The sequence below is a fragment of the Stegostoma tigrinum genome, chromosome 10, assembly GCF_030684315.1.
Source record: "Stegostoma tigrinum isolate sSteTig4 chromosome 10, sSteTig4.hap1, whole genome shotgun sequence".
NCBI lineage: Eukaryota > Metazoa > Chordata > Chondrichthyes > Orectolobiformes > Stegostomatidae > Stegostoma > Stegostoma tigrinum.
In genome coordinates this window covers 641,408-664,407 of record NC_081363.1, presented here as the reverse complement: position 1 = coordinate 664,407, position 23,000 = coordinate 641,408, and the positions used below count along the sequence as shown (strand labels likewise).

Below are 23,000 nucleotides of genomic sequence, written 5' to 3'. Positions count from 1 at the left end.
TAGGCTGTTGCCTGGTATGGAGGGAAGGTCTTATGAGGAAAGGCTGAGGGACTTGAGGCTGTTTTCATTAGAGAGAAGAAGGTTGAGAGGTGACTTAATTGAAACATGTAAAATAATCAGAGGGTTAGATAGGGTGGATAGGGAGAGCCTTTTTCCTAGGATGGTGACGGCGAGCACGAGGAAGCATAGCTTTAAGTTGAGGGGTGAAAGATATAGGATAGATGTCAGAGGTAGTTTCTTTACTCAGAGAGTAGTAAGGGAATAGAACGCTTTGCCTGCAATGGTAGTAGATTCGCCAACTTTAGGTACATGTAAGTCGTCATTGGATAAGCATATGGACGTACATGGAATAGTGTAGGTTAGATGGGCTTGCGATCGGTATGACAGATCGGCACAACATCGAGGGCCGAAGGGCCTGTACTGTGCTGTAATGTTCTCTGTTCTATGTTCTGATGAAAACCAAAGGAACTGTGGATGCTGTAAATCAGGAACAAAAACAAAGTTGCTGGAAAAGCAATTCTGAGGAAGGGTCACCAGACCCAAAATGTTAACTCTGTTTTCTCCTCCACAGATGCTGCCGAAACGTTAACTCTGTTTTCTCCTCCACAGATGCTGCTAGACCTGCTGAGCTTTTCCAGCAACTTTGTTTTTGTTCCTGAATTCTGATGAAAGTCAGTTATTCTCTCCCATTCGTTGCTGTAAACAATTGCCATTAACCAGTAACTAAGAGACTTTATATTTAGTGTATCAATCACACTGTGCCTCCTGTAAATAAGTGAAAGAATCTGTAGGTCAGAGAAGAGAGGATCTCCAGAAGGAATATCTTACCAATTCTGTAGACTGGTGCTAATAAACTGTGTTTCCCCAATTTTTTTTGCCTCCATCCAGCAAACCAGTCTTTTTGTTTTGTTTATCTGTGTCTGTCTATATGTGTAGGAGTTTTACAAAGGGGGATTAGTGTTTCTTCTAGTAGAGTTAGATATGTTGATGGTTCTTTGATTTTCTTATCCAGGCAAGAATATGTTTATCTGTCATAAATAATGACAGGGCTGTTAAGAAGGCGTACAGTGTTTTAGCTTTTATTAATAGAGGGATTGAGTTCTGGAACCAAGAGGTTATGGTGAAGCGGTACAAAACTCTGGTGCGGCCGCACTTGGAGTGTTGTGTACAGTTCTGATCACTGCATTACAAGAAGGATGTGGAAGCTTTGGAAAGGGTGCAGAGGAGATTTACTTGGATGTTGCCTGGTATGGAGGGAAGTTCTTACGAGGAAAGGCTGAGTGACTTGAGGCTGTTTTCATTAGAGAGAAGAAGGTTGAGAGGTGACTTAATTGAAACATATAAAATAATCAGACGGTTAGATAGGTTGGATGGGGAGAGCCTTTTTCCTAGGATGGTGACAGCGAGCATGAGGGGGCATAGTTTTAATTTGAGGGGTGAAAGATATAGGACAGATATCAGAGGTAGTTTCTTTACTCAGAGAGTAGTAAGGGAGTGGAACGCTTTGCCTGCAACGGCAGCAGATTTGCCAACTTTAGGTACATTTAAGTCGTCATTGGGTAAGCATATGGACGTACATGGAATAGTGTAGGTTAGATGGGCTTGAGATCGGTATGACAGGTCGGCACAACATCGAGGGCCGAAGGGCCTGTACTGTGCTGTAATGTTCTATGTCTAATGTTTCTTGTTGAGTACAGAAACAATGTTTTCTATTAACCTGATTCCATTAGACAGTACGTTGGGGATTTGCAGACTTTGATTGAACCATTAAGCCGTTGGCAACTCCAGGAATAGTGAAAGAACAAAGAACAAAGACAATTAAAGCACAGGGACAGGCCCTTTGGCCCTCCAAGCTTGTGCCGAACCAGATCCTCTATCTAAACCTATCGCCTATTTTCCAAGGATCTGTATCCCTTTGCTCCCTGCCCATCATGTGTGTGTCTAGATACATCTTAAATGATGCTATCGTGCCCGCCTCTACCACTTCCGCTGGCAATGCATTCCAGGCAACCACCACCATCTGCGTAAAGAACTTTCCAGTCATATCTCCCTTAAACATTTACTCTCTCACCTTGAAATCATGCTCCCAAATAATTGAGTCCCCCACTCTGGGATAAATCTTCTTGAAAGTGATTCTTGGTAGTGTGGATGTGCAGAGGGATCTTGGTGTCCATGTACATAGATCCCTGAAAGTTGCCACCCAGGTTCATAGTGCTGTTAAGAAGGCTGACGGTGTGTTAGGTTTTATTGGTAAAGGGATTGAGTTCCCGAGCCGTGATATCATGCTGCAACTGTACAAAACGCTAGTGCGGCCTCATTTGGAATATTGCGTGCAGTTCTAATCGCCCCATTACAGGAAGGATGTGGAAGCATTGGAAAAGGTGCAGAGGAGATTTACCAGGATGTTGCCTGGTCTGGAGCGCAGGCCCTTTGAAGAAAGGCTGAGGGACTTGGGTCTGTTCTCATTGGAGAGAAGAAGGCAAAGAGGGGATTTAATAGAGACATTCAAGATGATCAGAGGATTAGAGAGGGTGGACAGTGAGAGTCTTTTTCTGAGGATGATGATGTCAGCTTGTACGAGGGGACATAGCTACAAATTGAGGGTTGATAGATTTAAGACAGATATCAGAGGCAGGTTCTTCACTCAGAGAGTGGTAGGGGCGTGGAATGACCTGCCTGCCAATGTAGTGAACTCAGCCACATTAGGAGCATTTAAACAGTCCTTGGATAAGCATATGGATAATGATGGGATAGTGTAGGGGGATGGGCTTAGATTAGTTCACAGGTTGGCACAACATCGAGGGCTGAAGGGCCTGTTCTGCGCTGTATTGTTCTATGTTCTATGTTCTATGAAATGCACCCTATGTATACCCCTCATGATTTTGTAGACCTTAATCTGGTCCCCTTTCAATCTCCCTCTTTCTAATGTAAATAATCCTAATCTACTCAACCTCTCTTCATAGCTAGCACCCTCCATACCAGCCCACATCCTCACAAACCCCCTCTGCACGCTCTCCAAAGCATCCACATCCTTTTGGTAACTTGGCGAATCAGAATGGTCTTTGTTCTTTCATTATTCCTGGAGTTGCCAGTGGTTTAATGGTTTAATCAAAGTCTGCAAAATCCCCAATGTACTGTCTGATGGAATCAGGTTAATAGAAAACACTGACCAGGTTTCTGTACTCAACAAGAAACATTATTTATGACAGATAACTAATCACATGTGGTGTTTTGAAATACTGGAAATAATCCTTTCATTTCAAATGACATTGTAAATGTTGTAATGAGTAAAATGATCCCTCCTGGTGTCCTGTTATCTATATTCTATCTTTTAATGCTTGATTTTTTTTTTAACTTCTGTTTTGTAGGCAAGCAGCTCACTCAGCTGGTTCTCACAAATTGTTTTTGATCATTGATGCTTCGAACCTGTTGCATTTTAATACATTAGGGTTTTCTTGCAGCTAATTTTCGTTAAAATTTTATTCGGTGCCTGGTTTCAAATCCTGTTGGGATAAGAGTGTGTCTACTTCCTGCCTTCCATAAGGGTCATGTACAAGATGTTTATTGGTATTTCCAAATCAGGTTTAGGCTGTAGGGATGAACCTGCAGTGCAATACTCATAACGTTGCAACAATTGCTAAGTTCAGCGCTTGAAACTTGAGAATGAGCGCACGTCCCCAAATGTTTCATAACTGTGGGTTTGGGTGTCAGGGATAAAGTCTGATTTTGAATAATAGAATAAGCTTGTTTTTAACAAATGAGTTGTTTTTCAGTTTGTGAAAGAAAGCCGGTGGAAGTTTCTTCTGTTTTGGAAAGTAGCAAGAAAGAGAAACATCTTAAAACTAAAGGATCGAGATGAGGCAAAATTCTTTTACTCAGGGTTGTGAATCTTTGGAATACTCTACTGCAGAGGGCTGTGGAAGTTCAGTCTTTGAGTATGTTTAAGGTAGACTTTGATAGGTTTCTGTTTACTTGTGGTATAAAGGGTAATGGGCACAGTATAGGTAAAAGGCATTGAAATGTTTGATCAACCATGATCATGTATGGTGGAGCAAGCACAATGGGCTTAGTGAACTTATTCTATTCCTATGTTCCCAACCTCACTGTCCCTGCTCTCCTCTGCATTGACATTTGCTTCAAATATTTATTATATTTTTCTTATTGCTTTGTGTTCTAAAACAGATAGTTGGCCTGGACTCAGATAGTATTCCCCAGATGGATCACTCTACCTTTCACCGTTCCTCACCAACTCTGAGCAGCAAGTTTGGCCATAATCTGGGAATACTGAACTTCTTGGACTCACTGGCCAATGGGACGATGGAACACTGTTACAATGCACGATCCCGGAGCACTGTGCTTCAAGGGCTTTCCTTTGGAGGAATCCCCACTGTACTCGCTATCAACTTCATTGTCTGGCTGGTGGGTTTTTCTTTTTCTTATAGGCTAATCTGATACTGGTATTTCACAGGCAGCGTTGAAATGTAACTCCCTAAAAAATCGGTAGGCTATGTTGGGTCAGAACTTGGAACACCAAATGTTTTTGGAATAGAAACCTGGTCAGCCCAGCCAGTTCCCATTGTAGCAGAGGTGGGATGTGGGACAGGTAACCAGCGCTCATGGGCAGACATGTGGGTTAGTCATGCAAATATGATTAAAAAAATGTGAAATAGGAGCAGTAGATCATGCAATCCCTTGAACCTACTGCATCACCCATTTGGATAATACCAGTTCTTCTATTCCACCTTCTTTCACAATTCCTACAGTCTTAGATCCCTGAGTATCCAAAGTTATTAAATATATTCACCATTGACCATCCATAACTCCCTAAGGTTAGAATTCCAAAGATTTGCAACCTTCTGAATGAAGAGAAGATCTCCATATCCCAGCTCAAAAGGCCGAACCTCATCCTGAGAATGAGCTCCCGTCTATAGATTCCCCTGCCAAGGAAAACAGCCTCACCCTATCTTTGAATCCCCTTCAGAATTTTGTGTGGCGCTGAGAAGTCACCTCTCATTCTTCTGAACTCTAAGCTTACATAATGTCTGCTTATAAGACATTCTGTTTCATCTGAGGCAAGTATTTTCTTTCTTGGCTAGGGAGACTGAGCAGTTCACTATAAATTCTAATGAGGCCGTGTGCCTTCACCTTAAAATTATTCTGTATTAATTTATATTGACAGGGTTTCCCTGATTTCAGTGAAAAGGCAGGAAAGCTCAATTCATGTGGGCAGTATCATGACAGGACTGTTTATTGACCTGGAGAAGCAGAAATGTTTCCCCCACGCTTAGCAAGCTACCTAATCAACTTCATTCCATAATTAAATGCAACACATTCTGTAACCACCATACTCGCTTATTATAAAAAAAAGGTCTACAAAATCATGAGGGGTATAGACAGGGTGGATAGCAAAAAGCTTTTTCCCAGAGTGGGGGACTCAATTACTAGGGGTCATGAGTTCAAAGTGAGAGGAGGAAAGTTTAAGGGAGATATGCGTGGAAAGTTCTTTGCACAGAGGATGGTGGGTGCCTGGAACGTGTTGCCAGTGGAGGTAGACGCAGACACATTAGCGTCTTTTAAGATATATTTGGACAGGTACATGGATGGGCAGGAAGCAAATGGACACAGACCGTTAGAAAATAGATGACAGGTTAGACAGAGGATCTTGATCGGCGCAGGCTTGGAGGGCCGAAGGGCCTGTTCCTGTGCTGTAGGTTTCTTTGTTCTTTGTACCACTGGACCTCCTCCCCCACCCTGCCTCTCCCAATGCCAGGTACTACCAGATGTCCTTAGCTGCAACACTTTGTTGCAAGATTCATGGCCTAACAGGACTCTAGCCAGGAAATGCAGGATTCAGTGTCCAACAGGACTCTAACGTGGAAATTCAGCTACTTGTGAATGAGAAACAGATAGAACTGTTCCCTGCCGATATAAATCGTCACAATATTTTGCAAGAATATAATTTTGAAGGGGGAAACAACATTTCTACTGCTTAAGAAGAGTCATACAGTAATACAAGATGAAAATATGTCCTTTGGCCCAAACCGGTCCATGTTGACCATGGTGCCCACTCAGCCAGTTCCAATTGCCCCCATTTGGTCCATAGCCTACTAATCTCTTGCCATCCATGGACCAGTCTAAATGTAAATTAAATGTTGCTATTGTACCTGCCTCAACCACTTTTTCTGGCAGCTCATTCCATATATACACCACTCTCTGTGTGAAGAAGTTGCCCCTCAGGTCCTTCTTAAATCTTTTCCCTCTCACCTTAAACCTGTGCCCTCGAGTTTTCAATTCCCCATCCCTGGGAAGAAGACTGCATGCATTCATCCTGTCTAAGCCCGTCATGATTTTACACACCTTATTAAGGTCACCCCTCATTCTTCTATATTCCAAGGAATAAAGCCCTCTCCTGGCCAACCTCTCCCTATAATTTAGGCCTGTTAGTCCTGCCAACATCCTGGTAAATCTTCTTTGCATACTTTCCAGTTTAACTATGTCTTTCCTATAACAGGGTGATCAAAACTGTACACCATTCTCTAAGTGTGGCCTCACCAATGACTTATACAACTGTAACATAACATCCCAATTCCTGTATTCAATGCCTTGACCAATGAAGACCAGCATGCTAAATGCCTTCTTTCACCATCCTGCCTACCTGTGATGCTGCTTTCAGTGAACTATGTACTTGTACTGCTCAGTACCTCTGTGCCATGACACTCCTCAGGACCTTACCATTTACTGTATAATTCCTACCTTGGTTTGACTTTCCAAAATGCGACATCTCACATTTACCTGTATTGAATTGTGTTTGCCAATCCTCAGCCTACTTCCCTATCTGACCAAAAACAAAAACAAAGTTTCTCACGGGTGCACGGTTTCTTTCCACAGTCCAAAGATGTGCAAGCTAGGTGGATTGGCCATACTAAATTGTCCATAGAGTTCAGTGCTGAGCAGATTACGTGAGTTATAGGGGATTGGGTATGGGTCGGTGTGGACTTGTTGGGCCGAAGGGCCTATTTCCACACCTCAGGGATTCTACAATAAGAAGGTAGTGCTGGTTGTTTGGCAAGTGGAATCTGCTTGTTCGAGCCATTGTCATGGAGAATACACCCATGATAGTGATTGATGGTTAACTCCCCAGCTTTGTTTAAATTTTAAACCAAGTAAAGTTAACTGTGATTAGTCAGGGTATTTCACTCAGAAATGAACCAGTAAATGGCTGCACTTATTCTGTTGATTTGAAACAGATGCAATACATGTATCTGTTCTTTCTATCTTCAAAGAACTGAGCTCTGTGTATTAAGATATCTGGCTTTTTATGCATAGACTGAAAGTGTGCCACACTGCAAGCCTGATTGACAATCCAAAATTGATGGTTAGCATATTTCTTCACACGTTCAGGTTATCGAACAAATGCTGCTATGAGTTTTGCAAGCATGGGCTGATGGTTTGCAGTCAGTACCTTACTTGCAGTTAATAGCCAAAGAACATTCTGTTGATGTAATCTACCAGTCTTTGGCACATCCAGTCTACATATCTGCATCACACTGGATTAAATTCACTCACCATATTACCCATTGTGTTTTAGGCGGGACATCTTTTTGGGTTGATGGCAGCACCCTGTTTGTAATGAAGACCATTTATACTGCTAAGTAAAAGCTGAAAGAACTGCAGAGGCAGTAAATCAGGAACAAAAACAGGAATTGCTGGAAAAGCTCAGCAGGTCTGGCAGCGTCTGTGAAGAAAATAATCAGAGTTAATATTTTGGGTCCGGTGACCTGTTCTGAGGAACGAGTCACCGGATCTGAAACAATAACTCTGGCTTTTCTTGACAGATGCTGCCAGACCTGATGACCTTTTCCTGCAACTTCTGCTTTTGTTCCATTCATGTTGCCATTGTGTTGTCGCAGTGTGAAACAGTTGGTTTCATCTTTTGCTTAAGATTTTGAGATATCTTACCCTTCCATCTGAGATAGACTGGGCACTTTTGAAGAACAAACAATGCCTTAGGATCTTCCATGGGTTTTCATGATACACAGTGAGAGATGATCTGATCAGGATAGCTGTTATCCTGCAAGATGGCTTTGATGTGCCCTATTTTAGCATCTTGCTTATCACATTGACGATCAGAACAATCTTATGTCTTAAGGGGCTCCTTCCTCTGCACGGGTGGAATAGTCAAGTGAACTCCCTTTCTATGAAAACCTAGTTGAGAAATTGGAAAAGAGTTCTTTGCTGCTGTCCACTGCAAACTTTCCGTCAATGGTTAGCGTACATGTTTCCATGGAACGGTTACGGAAATTCCTAGATCGACAATTATACTTGTTAACAAGTGATTGCTGATGTGATGACAGCTATACTGAAATATATTTTATAACCTCTATGGTAAAGACAGAACCAAAACATTAATTACTTTTGCTTTTGATAAGTGCCCAACCTACTTCAGATTACTTTGGATGGATGAGGTATTTTAAAAGTTTATTGAATAGCATGTGAACCTAGCTGTTTGAAGCAGCTCCTATGCAATAGAAACACAAGTGCCCTTAACCATTAACAGGATGCTACCATTAAGCCTAGAAGACATTCTGCTTATCACATAAATAAGTAATATGGTATAAGAATTTAAGAGCTAGTGTGATGCCAGGTGTTCATGCAGTAATGTCTCAAAGTATTTAAACAATGTATGGCTGTTAACTATCAATCAGCATTAATCGGTTCATTTTCCATATTAATGCCTCTGCCAATCAGCATTCTTCTCTTTTGCAGCATAAATGTTGGTTTTCCCTTTTCTTCTTATGAAATATTCTGATGAGTGCGAGATGAAAAAATTCACGAACTTTGCCTTTTTACAGCAATATATAAATTCAACAAAGGTCTTAGACAGCAGAGATTTCCAATCAGTGATAATTCCAATCCCCTCCTTGCCAAGTTGTTGCTAGACTTGAGCTGTGGTTCGTTCTGATTTGTGCCCCAGAATACCAGAACAGTATAAAACCTGTAGTTTACTCTGGAGGGTATTTAGAGCAAGATACTTCTGTCACTGGAAATCTGAAATAAAAATGTGAAGCACTGGAAACGCTCAATAAATCTGCAGCATAAGTGGATACCATAAAGGGTAGCATGGTGGCTTAGTGTTTGGCACTGCTCCCTCACAGCGCCAGAGACCCGGGTTTGTTTCCACCCTTGAGTGATATTCTGTGTGGAGTTTGCACATTCTCCCTGTCTGTGTGAATTTCTTCCAACAGTCCTAAAGATGTGCACTTTAGGTGGACTGGCCATGATAAATTGCCCATAATATCCAGGGATGTGCAGGTTAGGTAGATTAACTATGGGAATTGTAGAGTTACGGATATTGTGGGGGAGGGATCTGGGTGGGATGCTCTTCAGCTGGTCAGTATGGACCTGATGGACTGAATGGCCTGCTTCTTGCACTGTAGGGATTCTATGATTCTATAAAGGTCATTGAGGTAAAAGCTTGAGCCTCTCTTTGTTGCTGTAATTTAGCTGGCAGTTCAAACTATTGATAAAACGTGTTTTCAACTAAGGTTATGGCATTATAAGATGTGATATACCTGTCCTGGGAGAGTTTGATGGGGACAATGCAGAAGAGCTTTACTTGTATCTAACCTGTGCTGCACCGGTCCTGGGAATATTTGATGGGGACAATGTAGAGGAAGCTTTACTTTACATGCAACCCTGTGCTGTCCCTGTCCTGGGAGTGTTTGATGGGAAGTGTAGGGGGATCTTTACTCTGTATTCATGCAGATATTAAGTTGAAAGCCAGGAACCAGCCTCCAGCACTGGTGACTTTGAGCTTGGGATTAGCTATAAGATTTGAGTTAATTAGGCATCTTGGTTGTGTGGAGATCCTACATGCTAGCACAAAATACATGACAGGTTAGAGATAATGGGAACTGCAGATGCTGGAGAATTCCAAGATAATAAAATGTGAGGCTGGATGAACACAGCAGGCCAAGCAGCATCTCAGGAGCTCTGATGAAGGGTCTAGGCCCGAAACGTCAGCTTTTGTGCTCCTGAGATGCTGCTTGGCCTGCTGTGTTCATCCAGCCTCACATTTTATTAGCATGACAGGTTAGTGTTGGTTTTGGGAAATATTTTAACTCTTCATTGTTTGTTTATGATTGCAGGTGCTGCTCTTCATATTTTCTTGCCTGCGGAAGGCAGCCTGGGACTATGGGCGTTTGGCTCTGCTAATGGACAATGACAGGTTCTTCCTGTTTCATTGCTTCTTTATATCACCTTCTCTTTCCCTCAGCTTCACCGTCCAGCCAGTCCAGTATCTCCCCATGTCACACTGTTAAGCTAATTCATAAGGATGATGTGTGGCTCAACTGATTTCATGTGGGAGTACAGTGTGAGCTGCAAATGTCATCTTATGAGTGGGATGGGAGAGATGTCCATGATAGTGGCAAGTGCTTTGTTAGGAGAGGATATGGATAACAAAGCCTGGTATACTGTTTGTTGACCAGGGTTAGAAATTATACAATACCAAGCTATAGTCCAACAGGTGTATTTGAAAACACAAGCTTTTGGAGCATCAGTCCTTCTGCAGGTGTTAGTTGTATGTTGACCAAAGCATTAACTGTCAGGTGAAAGTTGTGTCAGAGATAATGGGAACTGCAGATGCTGGAGAATCCGAGATAACAAAGTGTGCAGCTGGATGAACACAGCAGGCCAAGCAGCATCTTAGGAGCACAAAAGCTGATGTTTCAGGCCCAGACCCTTTCTGATGAGCTTTTGTGCTCCTAAGATGCTGCTTGACCTGCTGTGTTCATCCAGCTGCACACCTCATTATCTCATTAACTGTCATGTGAAAAACTATTTGTATTTGGGTAAAGAAACAGAGCAACTTATTCTGGAATGCAGAAGAGTGAAGCACTATCTACACCCTAGAATATGAAAAGAGACAGATACACGCACTTTAGTACAGAGATACACAGACACTGACACTTGGTACAGTGGGAGGTAGATACAACCCAGGTAGATATGTAAACCCAGTATGGATATTGATTGAAAGATACATCCTCTGGTACACGATGATGGAAAGGGAGAACTGGATGCACACATGTATAGAGAGAGAAAGATGGATGGACATGTTCTTGTAGAGAGAGAGACGGATGCACATGTTCTTGCAGTGGGAGGGAGATGGATTCACACATTCATGTACAGAGAGAGAGAGAGAGAAAGACACACACACTCATGCAGAGAGGGATAGTGAGAGAGAGATGTCGATGAGCATGCTTGACTATGAAGAGATGCTGCGGAGGTGTTGGTGTTGGACCGGTTCAAAGTCAGAAATCACACAACAAAAGAACAAAGAAAATTACAGCACAGGAACAGGTCCTTCGGCCCTCCAAGCCTGCGCCGATCAAGATCCTCTGTCTAACCTGTCGTCTATTTTCTAAGAGTCTGTGTCCATTTGCTCCCTGCCCATCCATGTACCTGTCCAAATATATCTTAAAAGACACTAACGTGTCTGCGTCTACCACCTCCACTGGCAACGCATTCCAGGCACCCACCATCCTCTGTGCAAAGAACTTTCCACGCATATCTCCCTTAAACCTTCCTCCTCTCACTTTGAACTCATGACCCCTAGTAATTGAGTCCCCCACTCTGGGAAAAAGCTTCTTGCTATCCACCCTGTCTATACCCCTTATGATTTTGTAGACTTCAATCAGGTCCCCCCTCAATCTCCATCTTTCTAATGTAAATAATCCTAATCTACTCAACCTCTCTTCATAGCTAGCACCCTCCATACCAGGCAACATCCTGGTGAACTTCCTCTGCACCTTCTCCAAAGCATCCACATCCTTTTGGTAATGTGGTGACCAGAACTGTACACAGTACTCCAAATGTGGCCGAACCAAAGCCCTATACAACTGCAACATGACCTGCCAACTCTTGTACTCAATACCCCACCCAATGAAGGAAAGCATGCCATATGCCTTCTTGACCACCCGATTGACCTGCGTTGTCACCTTCAGGGAACAATGGACCTGAACACCCAGATCTCCAGCACCATGTTTATTTGAAAACACAAGCTTTCGGAGCCTCAGTCCTTCTTCAGATGTTAGTGAGAGAGGTCGTATCAGACACAGAATTTGTAAGTAAAAGATCAAAGGTTCACACCACTGATGAGGATGTACCAAACCGAAGATGCTGTTAAATCTTCAATCGGTGAGAAGATTTTAATTGATTATTATGTATATGTAAATCCCCAAATTCCTTTCAAGTCACAGTTCGAAGACAACTAAAGGTTTTATCAGTATAAAGAAGAGGTGACATTTCAGGTCAGACAACGCATGTTAGATGTGAGACCTTGTTAAGAAACTGTTTATGTTTTAGTTTGGAGTCAGACTGGTTTTATTTCTAAAGGAGGAATTTATAAAACACCATATTGACGAACTGAGATAATGGGAACTGCAGATGCTGGAGAATCCAAGATAACAAAGTGTGGAGCTGGATGAACACAGCAGGCCAAGCAGCATCTCAGGAGCACAAAAGCTGACGTTTCGGGCCTAGACCCTTCATCAGAGAATGATAAAGCGTCTAGACCCGAAACGTCAGCTTTTGTGCTCCTGAGTTGCTGCTTGGCCTGCTGTGTTCATCCACCTTCACACTTTGTTATATTGTCTAACTGTCTGTGTGCTTTCTGACCAAAGTAGGATTTATCTGCAAATATATATTCAATCCACAGATACACGTGTGTGTGTGTCTGGCCATTGTTGTGTGTTGTCCATTCATCTGTTGTCACAGCACAGAAAATACGCCAAGTTCTTCACAGCCTTCAACACATAGAACATAGAGCAATACAACGCAGAACAGGCCTTTCGGCCCTCGATGTTGCACCGACCTGTGAACTAATCTAAGCCCCTCCCCCTACACTATCCCATCATTATCCATATGCTTATCCAACGACTGTTTAAATGCTCCTAGTGTGGCTGCGTTAACTATATTGGCAAGCAGGGCGTTCCACGCCCTTACCACTCTGAGTAAAGAACCTGTCTCTGACATATGTCTTAAATCTATCACCCCTCAATTTGTTGCTATGCCCCCTTGTACAAGCTGAAGTCATCATCCTCAGAAAAAGACTCTCACTGTCCACCCTATCTAATCCTCTGATCTGATCATCTTGTACATCTCTATTAAATCCCCTCGTGGCCTCCTTCTCTCCAATGAGAACAGACTCAAGTCCCTCAGCCTTTCTTCTTAGGGCCTGTGTTCCAGACCAGGCAACATCCTGGTAAATCTCCTCTTGCAATGCTTCCACACTCTTCTTGTAATGGGGCGACCAGAACAGCATGCAATATTCCAGATGAGGCCGCACTACTGTTTTGTACAGTTGCAGCATGACATCACGGCTCCGGAACGCAATCCCTCTACCAATAAAACCTAACACACTGTAAGCCTTCTTAACAGCACGATCAACCTGGGTGGCAACTTTCAGGGATCTATGTACATGGACACGAATATCCCTCTGCACATCTACACTACCAAGAATCTTTCTATTGACCCGGTATTCTGCCTTCCTATTATTCCTCCCAAAGTGAATCACCTCACATTTATCCATATTAAACTCCATTTGCCACCTTTTGGCCCAATTCTGCAGTTTATCCAAGTCTCCCTGCCACCTGCAACATTCTTCCACACTGTCCACCACTCCACCGACTTTAGTGTCATCTGCAAATTTACTAACCCATCCACCTATGCCTGTGTCCAAGTCATTTATAGAAACGACAAACAGCAGTGGCCCCAAAACAGATCCTTGAGGCACACCACTAGTGACCAGACTCCAGGCTGAATATTTTCCATCAACCACCACTCGTTGCCTTCTTACACAAAGCCAGTTTCTAACCCAAACTGATAATTCTCCCTCAATCCCGTGCCTCTGTATTTTCTCTAATAGCCTACCATGTGGAACCTTATCAAAGGCTTTACTGAAGTCCATGTACACCACGTCAACTGCCCTACCCTCATTTTCATATTTGGTCACCTTCTCAAAAAGCTCAATGAGGTTTGCGAGACACGACCTGCCCTTGACGAATCCATGCTGACTGTCTCCGGTCAAATTGTTGCTTGATAGATGATTATTAATCCTATCTCTTATAATCCTTTTCAAAATTTTTTCAACAACAGACGTAAGACTCACAGGTCTATAATTACCTCGGTCATCCCTACTGCCCTTCTTGAACATGTTACAACATTCGCAATCCTTCAGTCCTCTGGTACTAAACCTGTAGACAATGAGGACTCAAAGATCAAGGCCAAAGGCGCCACCACCTCCTCCCTAGCTTCCCAGACAATTCTCGGAAAAATCCCATCCGGTCCAGGGGATTTATCTACCTTCACACCTTCTAGAATTGATAACACTTCCTCCTTACTAACCTTAATCCTTTCAATTCTAGTAGCCCGTAACTCAGTCATCTCCTCTACAATATTCTCCTGTTCCTCAGTGAAAACAGATGAGAAATAATCATTTAGCACCTCTCCAATCTCTACAGGGTCCACACACAACTTCCCACTTCTGTCTTTGACTGGCCCCATTCCTACCCTCGTCATCCTGTTATTCCTCACATACCTGTAGATTATTATTGATGACAACAAGCATCTCACCAAGATCTTCCCCACGCCTTTACTTCTCGCCTTCAAACAGCCGCCAATCCTTGAACAGACCATTGTTTGGAGCAAGCTACCCAGCCTTCAGGACAACATTGACCACAGCACAATACAACCCTGTCATGGTAACCTCTGTAAGACATGTCAGATCATTGACATGGACACTATCATCACACATGGGAACACCACCCACCACTCGCATGGCACATGCTCATATTACTCACCCAACATCATCCATACCATACAGTGCAGGCATGGATGTCCCGAGGCATGGTACCTTGGTGAAACCATGCAGACCCCGCAACAACAGATGAAAGGACATGTCACAACAATGACCAGACAGGGATGTTTTCAGTGGTTAAAGATATTCGGCCTCGGATCTTTGTGTAAACATCCTCCAAGGTGTACTCCAAGCTACACAACAACGCAGAGTTGATGAGAAGAGGCTGATAGCCAAGTTCAGTATCCATGAGGATGGCTTCAACTGAGATTTTGGGTTCATGTCAGCCTACAGGTGACCCCAGCACAATATACGCTCACACACACACACACACACAGACACACACACACACGCACACACTCACACACACACGCTGTCTCTCTCTCTGTGTCTCTCCCACACACACACACGCACATACTGTCTCCCATACACACAAACACATACGCACACACACTGTCTCTCTCTCCCTCCCCCTTCTATAGACACACACACACACAAACACACAAATCTATGGGGCGAAATTGTATTTGCAGATACATTCTATTTTATCCAGAAAGCACACGTTTTATAGACAGTCAGTCAATGTGGTGTTTTATAAATTCCTACTTTAGAAATAACACCAGTCTGCTTCCAAACCAAAACACAAACAGATTCTAAACAAAATAGCAAGGTGTCGAGCTGGATGAATGCAGCAGGCTAGGCAGCATCAGAGGAGCGGGAAAGCTGATGTTTCAGTTCTGGATCCTTCTCCAGAAACCCCTTCTGAAGAAGGGTCCAGACCTGAAACATCAGCTGTCCCGCTCCTCTGATGCTGCCAGGCCTGCTGTGTCCATCCAGCTCTACACCTTGTTATCTCAGACTTCAGCATCGGCAATTCCTACTATCTCCCAGATTCTACGCAAGGTCTCACACCGCAAATGCATTGTCCGCCCTAAAATACCACCTCCTCTTTACACTGATAGAACATTTAGATCTTGGGATCATGATTTGAAAGGAATTCAGGGATTTACATATACATGTTAATCAATTAAAACCTTTTAACTGATGAAAGATGTAACAGCATCTTAGGTTTGTTTCTTCAGCCAGAGAGTGATCGGCCTGTGGAATTCATTGCCACGGAGAGCAGTGGAGGCCGGGACGTTAAATGTCTTGAAAGCAGAGATCGACAAATTCTTGATCTCACAAGGAATCGAGGGCTACGGGGAGAGTGCAGGGAAGTGGAGTTGAAATGTCCATCAGCCATGATTAAATGACGGAGTGGACTCGATGGGCTGAATGGCCTTACTTCCACTCCTATGTCTTATGGTCTTATACATTCTCATCAGTTGTGTGACCCTTTGATCTTTTACTTGTAAGTTCTGTGTTCTGTGTGCTTCTTTTTCACTTCATCTAATGAAGGGACTACGCTCTGAAAGATTGTACTTTTAAATAAAGCTGTTGGACTGTAACCTGGCGTTATGTGATTTCTGACTTTGCCCACCCCAGTCCGATATGAGCAGAACCACATGATGAAATTCACCAACGTTCCTTAGACAGCTCCTTCCACTTCTTCTCTTCAAAGAAACCTACAGCACAGAAACAGGCCCTTCGGCCCCCCAAGGCTGCGCCGATCAAGGTCCTCATCATTTCTTTTTAGAAGGACAGGGGCAGTAGACGCACCGGAGCACCATTGCTTGCAAGTTCTCCTCCAAACCACTCACCATGCTGATTAGGAAATATATCACCTTTCCTTCAGTGTCACAGGGTCAAAATCCCAGATCTGCCTCTCCAATGTGTCTACCCACAGCAGTTCAAGAAGTCAGTTCATCACCACCTTCTCAAGGACACCAGGGGTGGGAATTAAATGCTGGCCCAGCTAGTAATAACCACATCCTGTGAATGAATTAAAAAGAAACAAAGATCTCACTCATTTTGTATGCACATCATGCATATCAAAGTGCCTAATATGGTAGGCTTTCCCCTCACACATTCCATATCAGATTGTGCCACTTCCCCTATCAGTGTAGGCTCTGCTGTGGGTTTCCAGCATTTAGCTGACAGAGACATTTGCAAACAGGGCCTAATGCCTGTGCTGAAACCCTGTCTGAGGTCCATCTGTGACCTGTTGGTCCTGTCTAGATGGGTAACCTGTGGCTACCAGATAGGTAGGTTTACAAATAATTTTGTGTGTGGATTATTACATTAAGTTACATGGGACAAATGGAACAGGCCATTTGGGCCAATTGGTTGATTCTGGTGTTTAGGCTCCATTTGAGCTTTTTCCCACATCTCTTCATCTAAATTGACCATTGTAACTCTGTGTTCCGTTTGCTGTCATATACTTACCTCACTCTTTATGAATACGTCTATACTACTGATATTAGCCATTCCCTATGAGAACCTATTCTATATTCTCAAAAGTCTCTGGGTGAAGTTTCTTCTAAATTCCCTATCACATTTCTAGATGGCTGTCTTATATTAACATAGAACAGCACAGCACAGGAACAAGCCCTTTGGCCCACCATGTTCACACTGACCATGATGCAACTCAAAAGTAAAGACAACAAAGTGTGGAGCTGGATAAACACAGCAGGCCAAGCAGCATCCAAAATGATGCTTCACCTGCTGTGTTCATCCAGCTCCACACTTTGTTATCTCGGATTCTCCAGCATCTGCAGTTCCCATTATCTCTAAAGTAAAGACATCTAGTTTCACACTTCCCAAAAAAAGGCAATTTTCTTCCTTTATTCACTGAATCAATCCATTCATCATTTTAAAGATCGTTCTTAGGTCACCTTTTTTTTCCACAAGGGATGAAACAAAGCCTATCAATCTTTTCCTAATGTATAATTTCTGGAATTATTCTTGAGGAAGGCCCTTCCATGATTCTAATGGGGTCAGTCAGGTGGAAATCATAGCATATGAGTTGGGGCTGTTAATCTGGTCAAATCAGGGAGCCCTAGCTGATAGATAGAACAAGGAGAGTTAGTGGCTTTGGTCACTGTGAGAGCTGGCTCTGAGGGAGATGGATCTGTTTCAAGGACTCTTCATGTGCAAATAAAGGGTGACTTGGTGACAGTATATGCATCTCCATGGAGTCATTTCGTTTCTAATGTTTCAGAACTCTACTTCCTTTCCTTGCTACCTCCTTCCACCCAGCTGCCCCCTCCCATCCCGTCCTGTGTTGCTTTCACTCCCCATTTCTCTGCTATGCCCTCCATTTCTCCTTCTGTTATCTCCCTGCCCATACCCACCCTGGATGCCGGTATTGGACTGGGGTGGAAAAGGTCAGAAATCACATGACACCAGTTTATAGTCCACCAGGTTTATTTGGAAACAAATGAACCCATTGGACTATAACCTGGTGTTGTGTGATTTCTGACCATACCCACCGTAGCCAGCTCTGTCTATCACTGTCTGTTGTGTGCACTTTGTGTCTGCGATGCTCAGTACTCTGGAAATGTCATTGTCAGCAGTTATGTTTAATGCTTTTCCTTCTCTATTTAATGTAGCCTCACCTCTTTGTTTTACGGTGAACAGACTGAAAAGGAGAAATCTCCTTCCGAAACCAGCCCAACTGAGCTAGAGAGTAAAGATGTGGTAAGTACACAATTGAGCTTGACCAATTTTGATTGAGCCTTGAATTCCAACCATTGTAATTTTTGGAACATGCTCTTATGCGGAACCTTACTGAATGTCATTTACTGGGACTTCCAGAAGACAACCTTATTATTCAGACAAAAATAATACGGAGATACCGTGGATACTGGAAATATGAAAGAAATAGATAGTGTTGGAAATATTCAGCAGGAGTTTCAAGCATGGTCTGTGGAGGGAGAAATAGTTCAGGTTTCAACCGCATAATCTTTCACCAAAACTGAGCAAAGTTAGGAATGTAATGATGGTTTTAAGCAGATTAAATGGGGAAAGAGTTTGTAGAGGAAGGCATTAGAGGATGATAGAGAAATGAAAGATAAATATAGAGGTGAGAGGTATGCATGAAGAAAGTAAAAGGATTCGTGGTCAGTAAGGCAGTGACAGATCATCAGAGATAAGTAGGAATGTGGAGTAATTAGATCAGCCATGATCTTATTAAATGGTACAGCAGGCTCAAGGCGCCAAGTGGCCTACTCCTGCTCCTAGTACATACGATTGTATGTTTTTCCATATGCTTGTAATCAGGAACAATTGTTTGTCCGCAAGCAAGATCCAAACACGGGAAATAAAAGAAAACAAAGTGAAGACAGAGATTACATTTTAAAATTGTTGAATTTAGCATTGACTCCAGAGGCTATAATGTGCTGCTTTGCAAGATGATGAGCTGTTCCTCAAGCTTACATTGAGCTTCACTGAATCATGACAGGAGGCTGAGGATCGAGAAGTCAGAGTGAGAGCAAAATGGAGAATTTAAATAGCGAGAGACTGAAAGCTTGTGGGTTATTCTTATAGGTTAAAAGGAGGTGCTTACGAAACTTGGTATCATTGTAATCTGTGAGGAGGACACTGTAGACTTTGAAAATCATTGAAGGTGGCGGGACAGTTGGAGAATACAGGTAATGAATCATACAGTGTTCGAGAGGTGTTAAACTAATTTGGCAGGGGAATGGGATGCAGAGTAGATGTAAAATCAAGGAACAAGGTTCAATCAAATAGAAAAGGTATACTAGGGCAGTCCATTGGACAGAGAAGTCACAGTATAATAAGGCAAATGGAAGGACCAGAAAGCTAAGTTATATCTGTTTTAGTACAAAAGCCCCCTACCAAACTAGTTTAAACCTTCTCAAGTGACGCTAGAAAACCTCCCTGCCAGGATATTGATGCCCCTCACTTTAGGTGAAACCTGTCCTCCATGTATAGTGCCCAACTGCCCTGGAAAACATCCCTATGATTCACAGATCTGAAACCCCACCCACTCTGAGACCAGCTCTTTAGCCAGATATCTTCCTATTCCTAGCTTCCTTGGCATGTGGCACAAGGAGTAATCCGATGCGGCCCACCCTAAATTGCTTGTTATAATTTTCTGATTTGTGATTTTAATTGCATCTAAATTTCTGATTTTTACTTGTCTGTCTGCAGGGCTTCTGCTCCTGGTTGACCACACTCTATCACATGAGGTAAGTTAAACTCATTACTAGTAATCCCTGTTTTAATTTTGAGAATAGTGAGAGGGATGAACACTATTTATTGCAGCCTAGACTAAGTTGGCTGTGCCAGAGGCTGTCCAATAGAAGACAGAGGGTGGTAGTAGATGGAAAATTTTCAGCCTGGAGCTCGGTGACCAGTGGTGTTCCGCAGGGATCTGTTCTGGGACCTCTGCTCTTTGTGATCTTTATAAATGACTTGGATGAGGAAGTAGAAGGGTAGGTTAGTAAGTTTGCCGATGACCTGAAGGTTGGCGGAGTTGCGGACAGCATGGAGGGCTGTTGTAGGTTGAGGATAGCACATGTGGTTCCCCTGTTCAAGAAGGGGAGTAGAGACAACCCTGGTAATTATAGACCAGTGAGCCTTACCTCAATTGTTGGTAAAGTGTTGGAAAAGGTTATAAGGGATAGGATTTATAATCATCTAGAAAAGAATAAATTGATTAGGGATAGTCAGCACGGTTTTGTGAAGGGAAGGTCGTGCCTCACGAACCTTATTGAGTTCTTTGAGAAGGTGACCAAACAGGTAGATGAGAGTAAACCGGTTGATGTGGTGTATATGGATTTCAGCAAGGCGTTCGATGAGGTTCCCCACAATAGACTATTGTACAAAATGCAGAGGAATGGGATTGTGGGAGATATAGCAGTTTGGATCGGAAATTGGCTTGCTGAAAGAAGACAGAGGGTGGTAGTTGATGGGAAATGATCATCCTGGAGACCAGTTACTAGTGGTGTACCGCAAGGGTCGGTGTTGGGTCCACTGCTGTTTGTCATTTTTATAAATGACCTGGATGAGGGCGTAGAAGGATGGGTTAGTAAATTTGCAGACGACACTAAGGTTGGTGGAGTTGTGGATAGTGATGAAGGATGCTGTAGGTTGCAGAGAGACATAGATAAGCTGCAGAGCTGGGCTGAGAGGTTTCAAATGGAGTTTAATGCAGGCAAGGGTGAGGTGATGCACTTTGGTAGGAGTAACCGGAAGGCGGAGTACTGGGCTAATGGTAAGATTCTTAGTAGTGTAGATGAGCAGAGAGATCTCGGTGTCCATGTACACAGATCCTTGAAAGTTGCCACCCAGGTTGACAGGTCTGTTAAGAAGGCATACAGTGTTTTAGATTTTATTAATAGAGGGATCGAGTTCCGGAACCAAGAGGTTATGGTGAAGCCATACAAAACTCTGGTGCGGCCGCACTCGGAGTATTGTGTACAGTTCTGGTCACTGCATTATAAGAAGGATGTGGAAGCTTTGGAAAGAGTGCAGAGGAGATTTACTAGGATGTTGCCTGGTATGGAGGGAAGTTCTTACAAGGAAAGGCTGAGGGACTTGAGGCTGTTTTCATTAGAGAGAAGAAGGTTGAGAGGTGACTTAATTGAAACATATAAAATAATCAGAGGATTAGATAGAGTGGATAGGGAGAGCCTTTTTCCTAGGATGGTGACGGCGAGCACGAGGGGGCATAGCTTTAAATTGAGGGGTGAAAGATATAGGATAGATGTCAGAGGTAGTTTCTTTACTCAGAGAGTAGTAAGGGAATGGAACGCCTTGCCTGCAACGGTTGTAGATTCACCAACTTTAGGTACATTTAAGCCGTCATTGGACACGCATATGGACGTACATGGAATAGTGTAGGTTAGATGGGCTTGAGATCGGTATGACAGGTCGGCACAACATCGAGGGCCGAAGGGCCTGTACTGTGCTGTAATGTTCTATGTTCTAATGGGACGTTGACAGCATGCAGCGCCGGGCAAAGAAATGGCAGATGGAATTCAACCCAAAAAACGTGAAGTGATTCATTTTGTAAAGTCTAATTTGAATGCAGAATACAGGGTTAATGGCAGGATTCTTGGCAGTATGGAGGAACACAGGGATCTTGGGGTCCACATCTGTAGATCCCTCAAATTTGCTACCCAAGTTGATAGGGTGTAAAGAAGGCATGTGGTGTGTTGGCTTTCATTGGCAGGGGAATTAAGTTTAAGGGCCGCGAGGGTATGCTGCAGCTCTGTAAAACTCTGATGAAACCACACTTGGAATATTGTGTTCAGTGGCCACCTCATTATAGGAGAGTTGTGGAAGCTTTAGAAAGCGCGCAAAGGAAAATTACCAGGATGCTGCCTCGACTGGAGGGCAGGTCTTATGAGGAAAAGTTGAGGGGCTAGGGCTTTTTTCATTGACTGTTATGAGGGAACATAATTTTACGGTGATTGAAGGAAGGATAGGGGAGATGCCAGAGGTGGGTTCTTTACTCAGAGAGTCGTGGGTGTGTGGAATGCGCTGCCGGCAGTGGTAGTGGAGTCAGATACTTTAAAGACTTTTAAGCAACTCTTAGATAGGCACATGGAGGTCAGTAAAATGTAGGGTATGCAGGGTAGATTGATCTTCTTAGGATAATAGGTCGGCACAACATTATGGGCCGAAGGGCTGTGCTGCACTGTTCTATGTTATAAGTGTCAAGATTGTGTTCCTTAGCCTCGTACCAGGTTATTTCAGGTTATTTGATTTGGAAATTGTAGGGAGCTGACCATGTACAATGCAGCAACTTCAGCAGGGATTATAGGGGCAAATTTTCCCAGTTCAAGAAAGTTGAAAACTATTCCAAAGGGAAAGACTGCTTCTGAAGAAGAGCACAAGCTAGTAAAATGGCAAATAAATGAACAGGGCTACCCTTTGCACCTTACTTAAATAACTGTATCACATTTTCAATCCTCCAGCCCCCTAGGACAAATCCTGTCTGCAGAGAGATGCCTGGAAAATTTCTGTCAATGGGTATATTGTATGATAGGCAATGAAAAATGTGCTGGAGGATGGACTGGAGCTCTGGATGGAGCTGTCTGTGCTTGATACTCACTTGGTGTTTTTGATTTAAGGGACGATGAGATTCAGTACAAGTGTGGATTCGACGCCATTATCTACCTCTCATTTCAGCGACATATTCTGGTCCTCCTCACTGTGGTCTGTGTCCTGTCGATTGCCATTGTCCTTCCTGTCAACTTCTCTGGGGACCTGCTGGGTAAGGAGTTCTGGG

At 43.2% G+C, this 23,000-nt stretch overlaps 1 protein-coding gene across 3 annotated transcripts in view; it reads left to right on the top strand.

The window, feature by feature from the left end:
* tmem63c (transmembrane protein 63C) overlaps positions 1-23,000 on the top strand; it is a 277,667-nt gene that overhangs the window by 95,957 nt on the left and 158,710 nt on the right. For 2 of the 3 annotated variants that reach the window (XM_059649415.1, XM_059649416.1), the window contains exons 2-6: positions 4,183-4,419; positions 10,149-10,228; positions 18,349-18,436; positions 19,913-19,950; positions 22,843-22,985. In XM_059649415.1, the coding sequence (XP_059505398.1) occupies positions 4,183-4,419; positions 10,149-10,228; positions 18,349-18,436; positions 19,913-19,950; positions 22,843-22,985 (586 nt within the window). Of the gene's footprint in view, positions 1-4,182; positions 4,420-10,148; positions 10,229-18,348; positions 18,437-19,912; positions 19,951-22,842; positions 22,986-23,000 lie in introns of those variants that run through there. The other variant, XM_059649417.1, reaches the window with a different exon arrangement.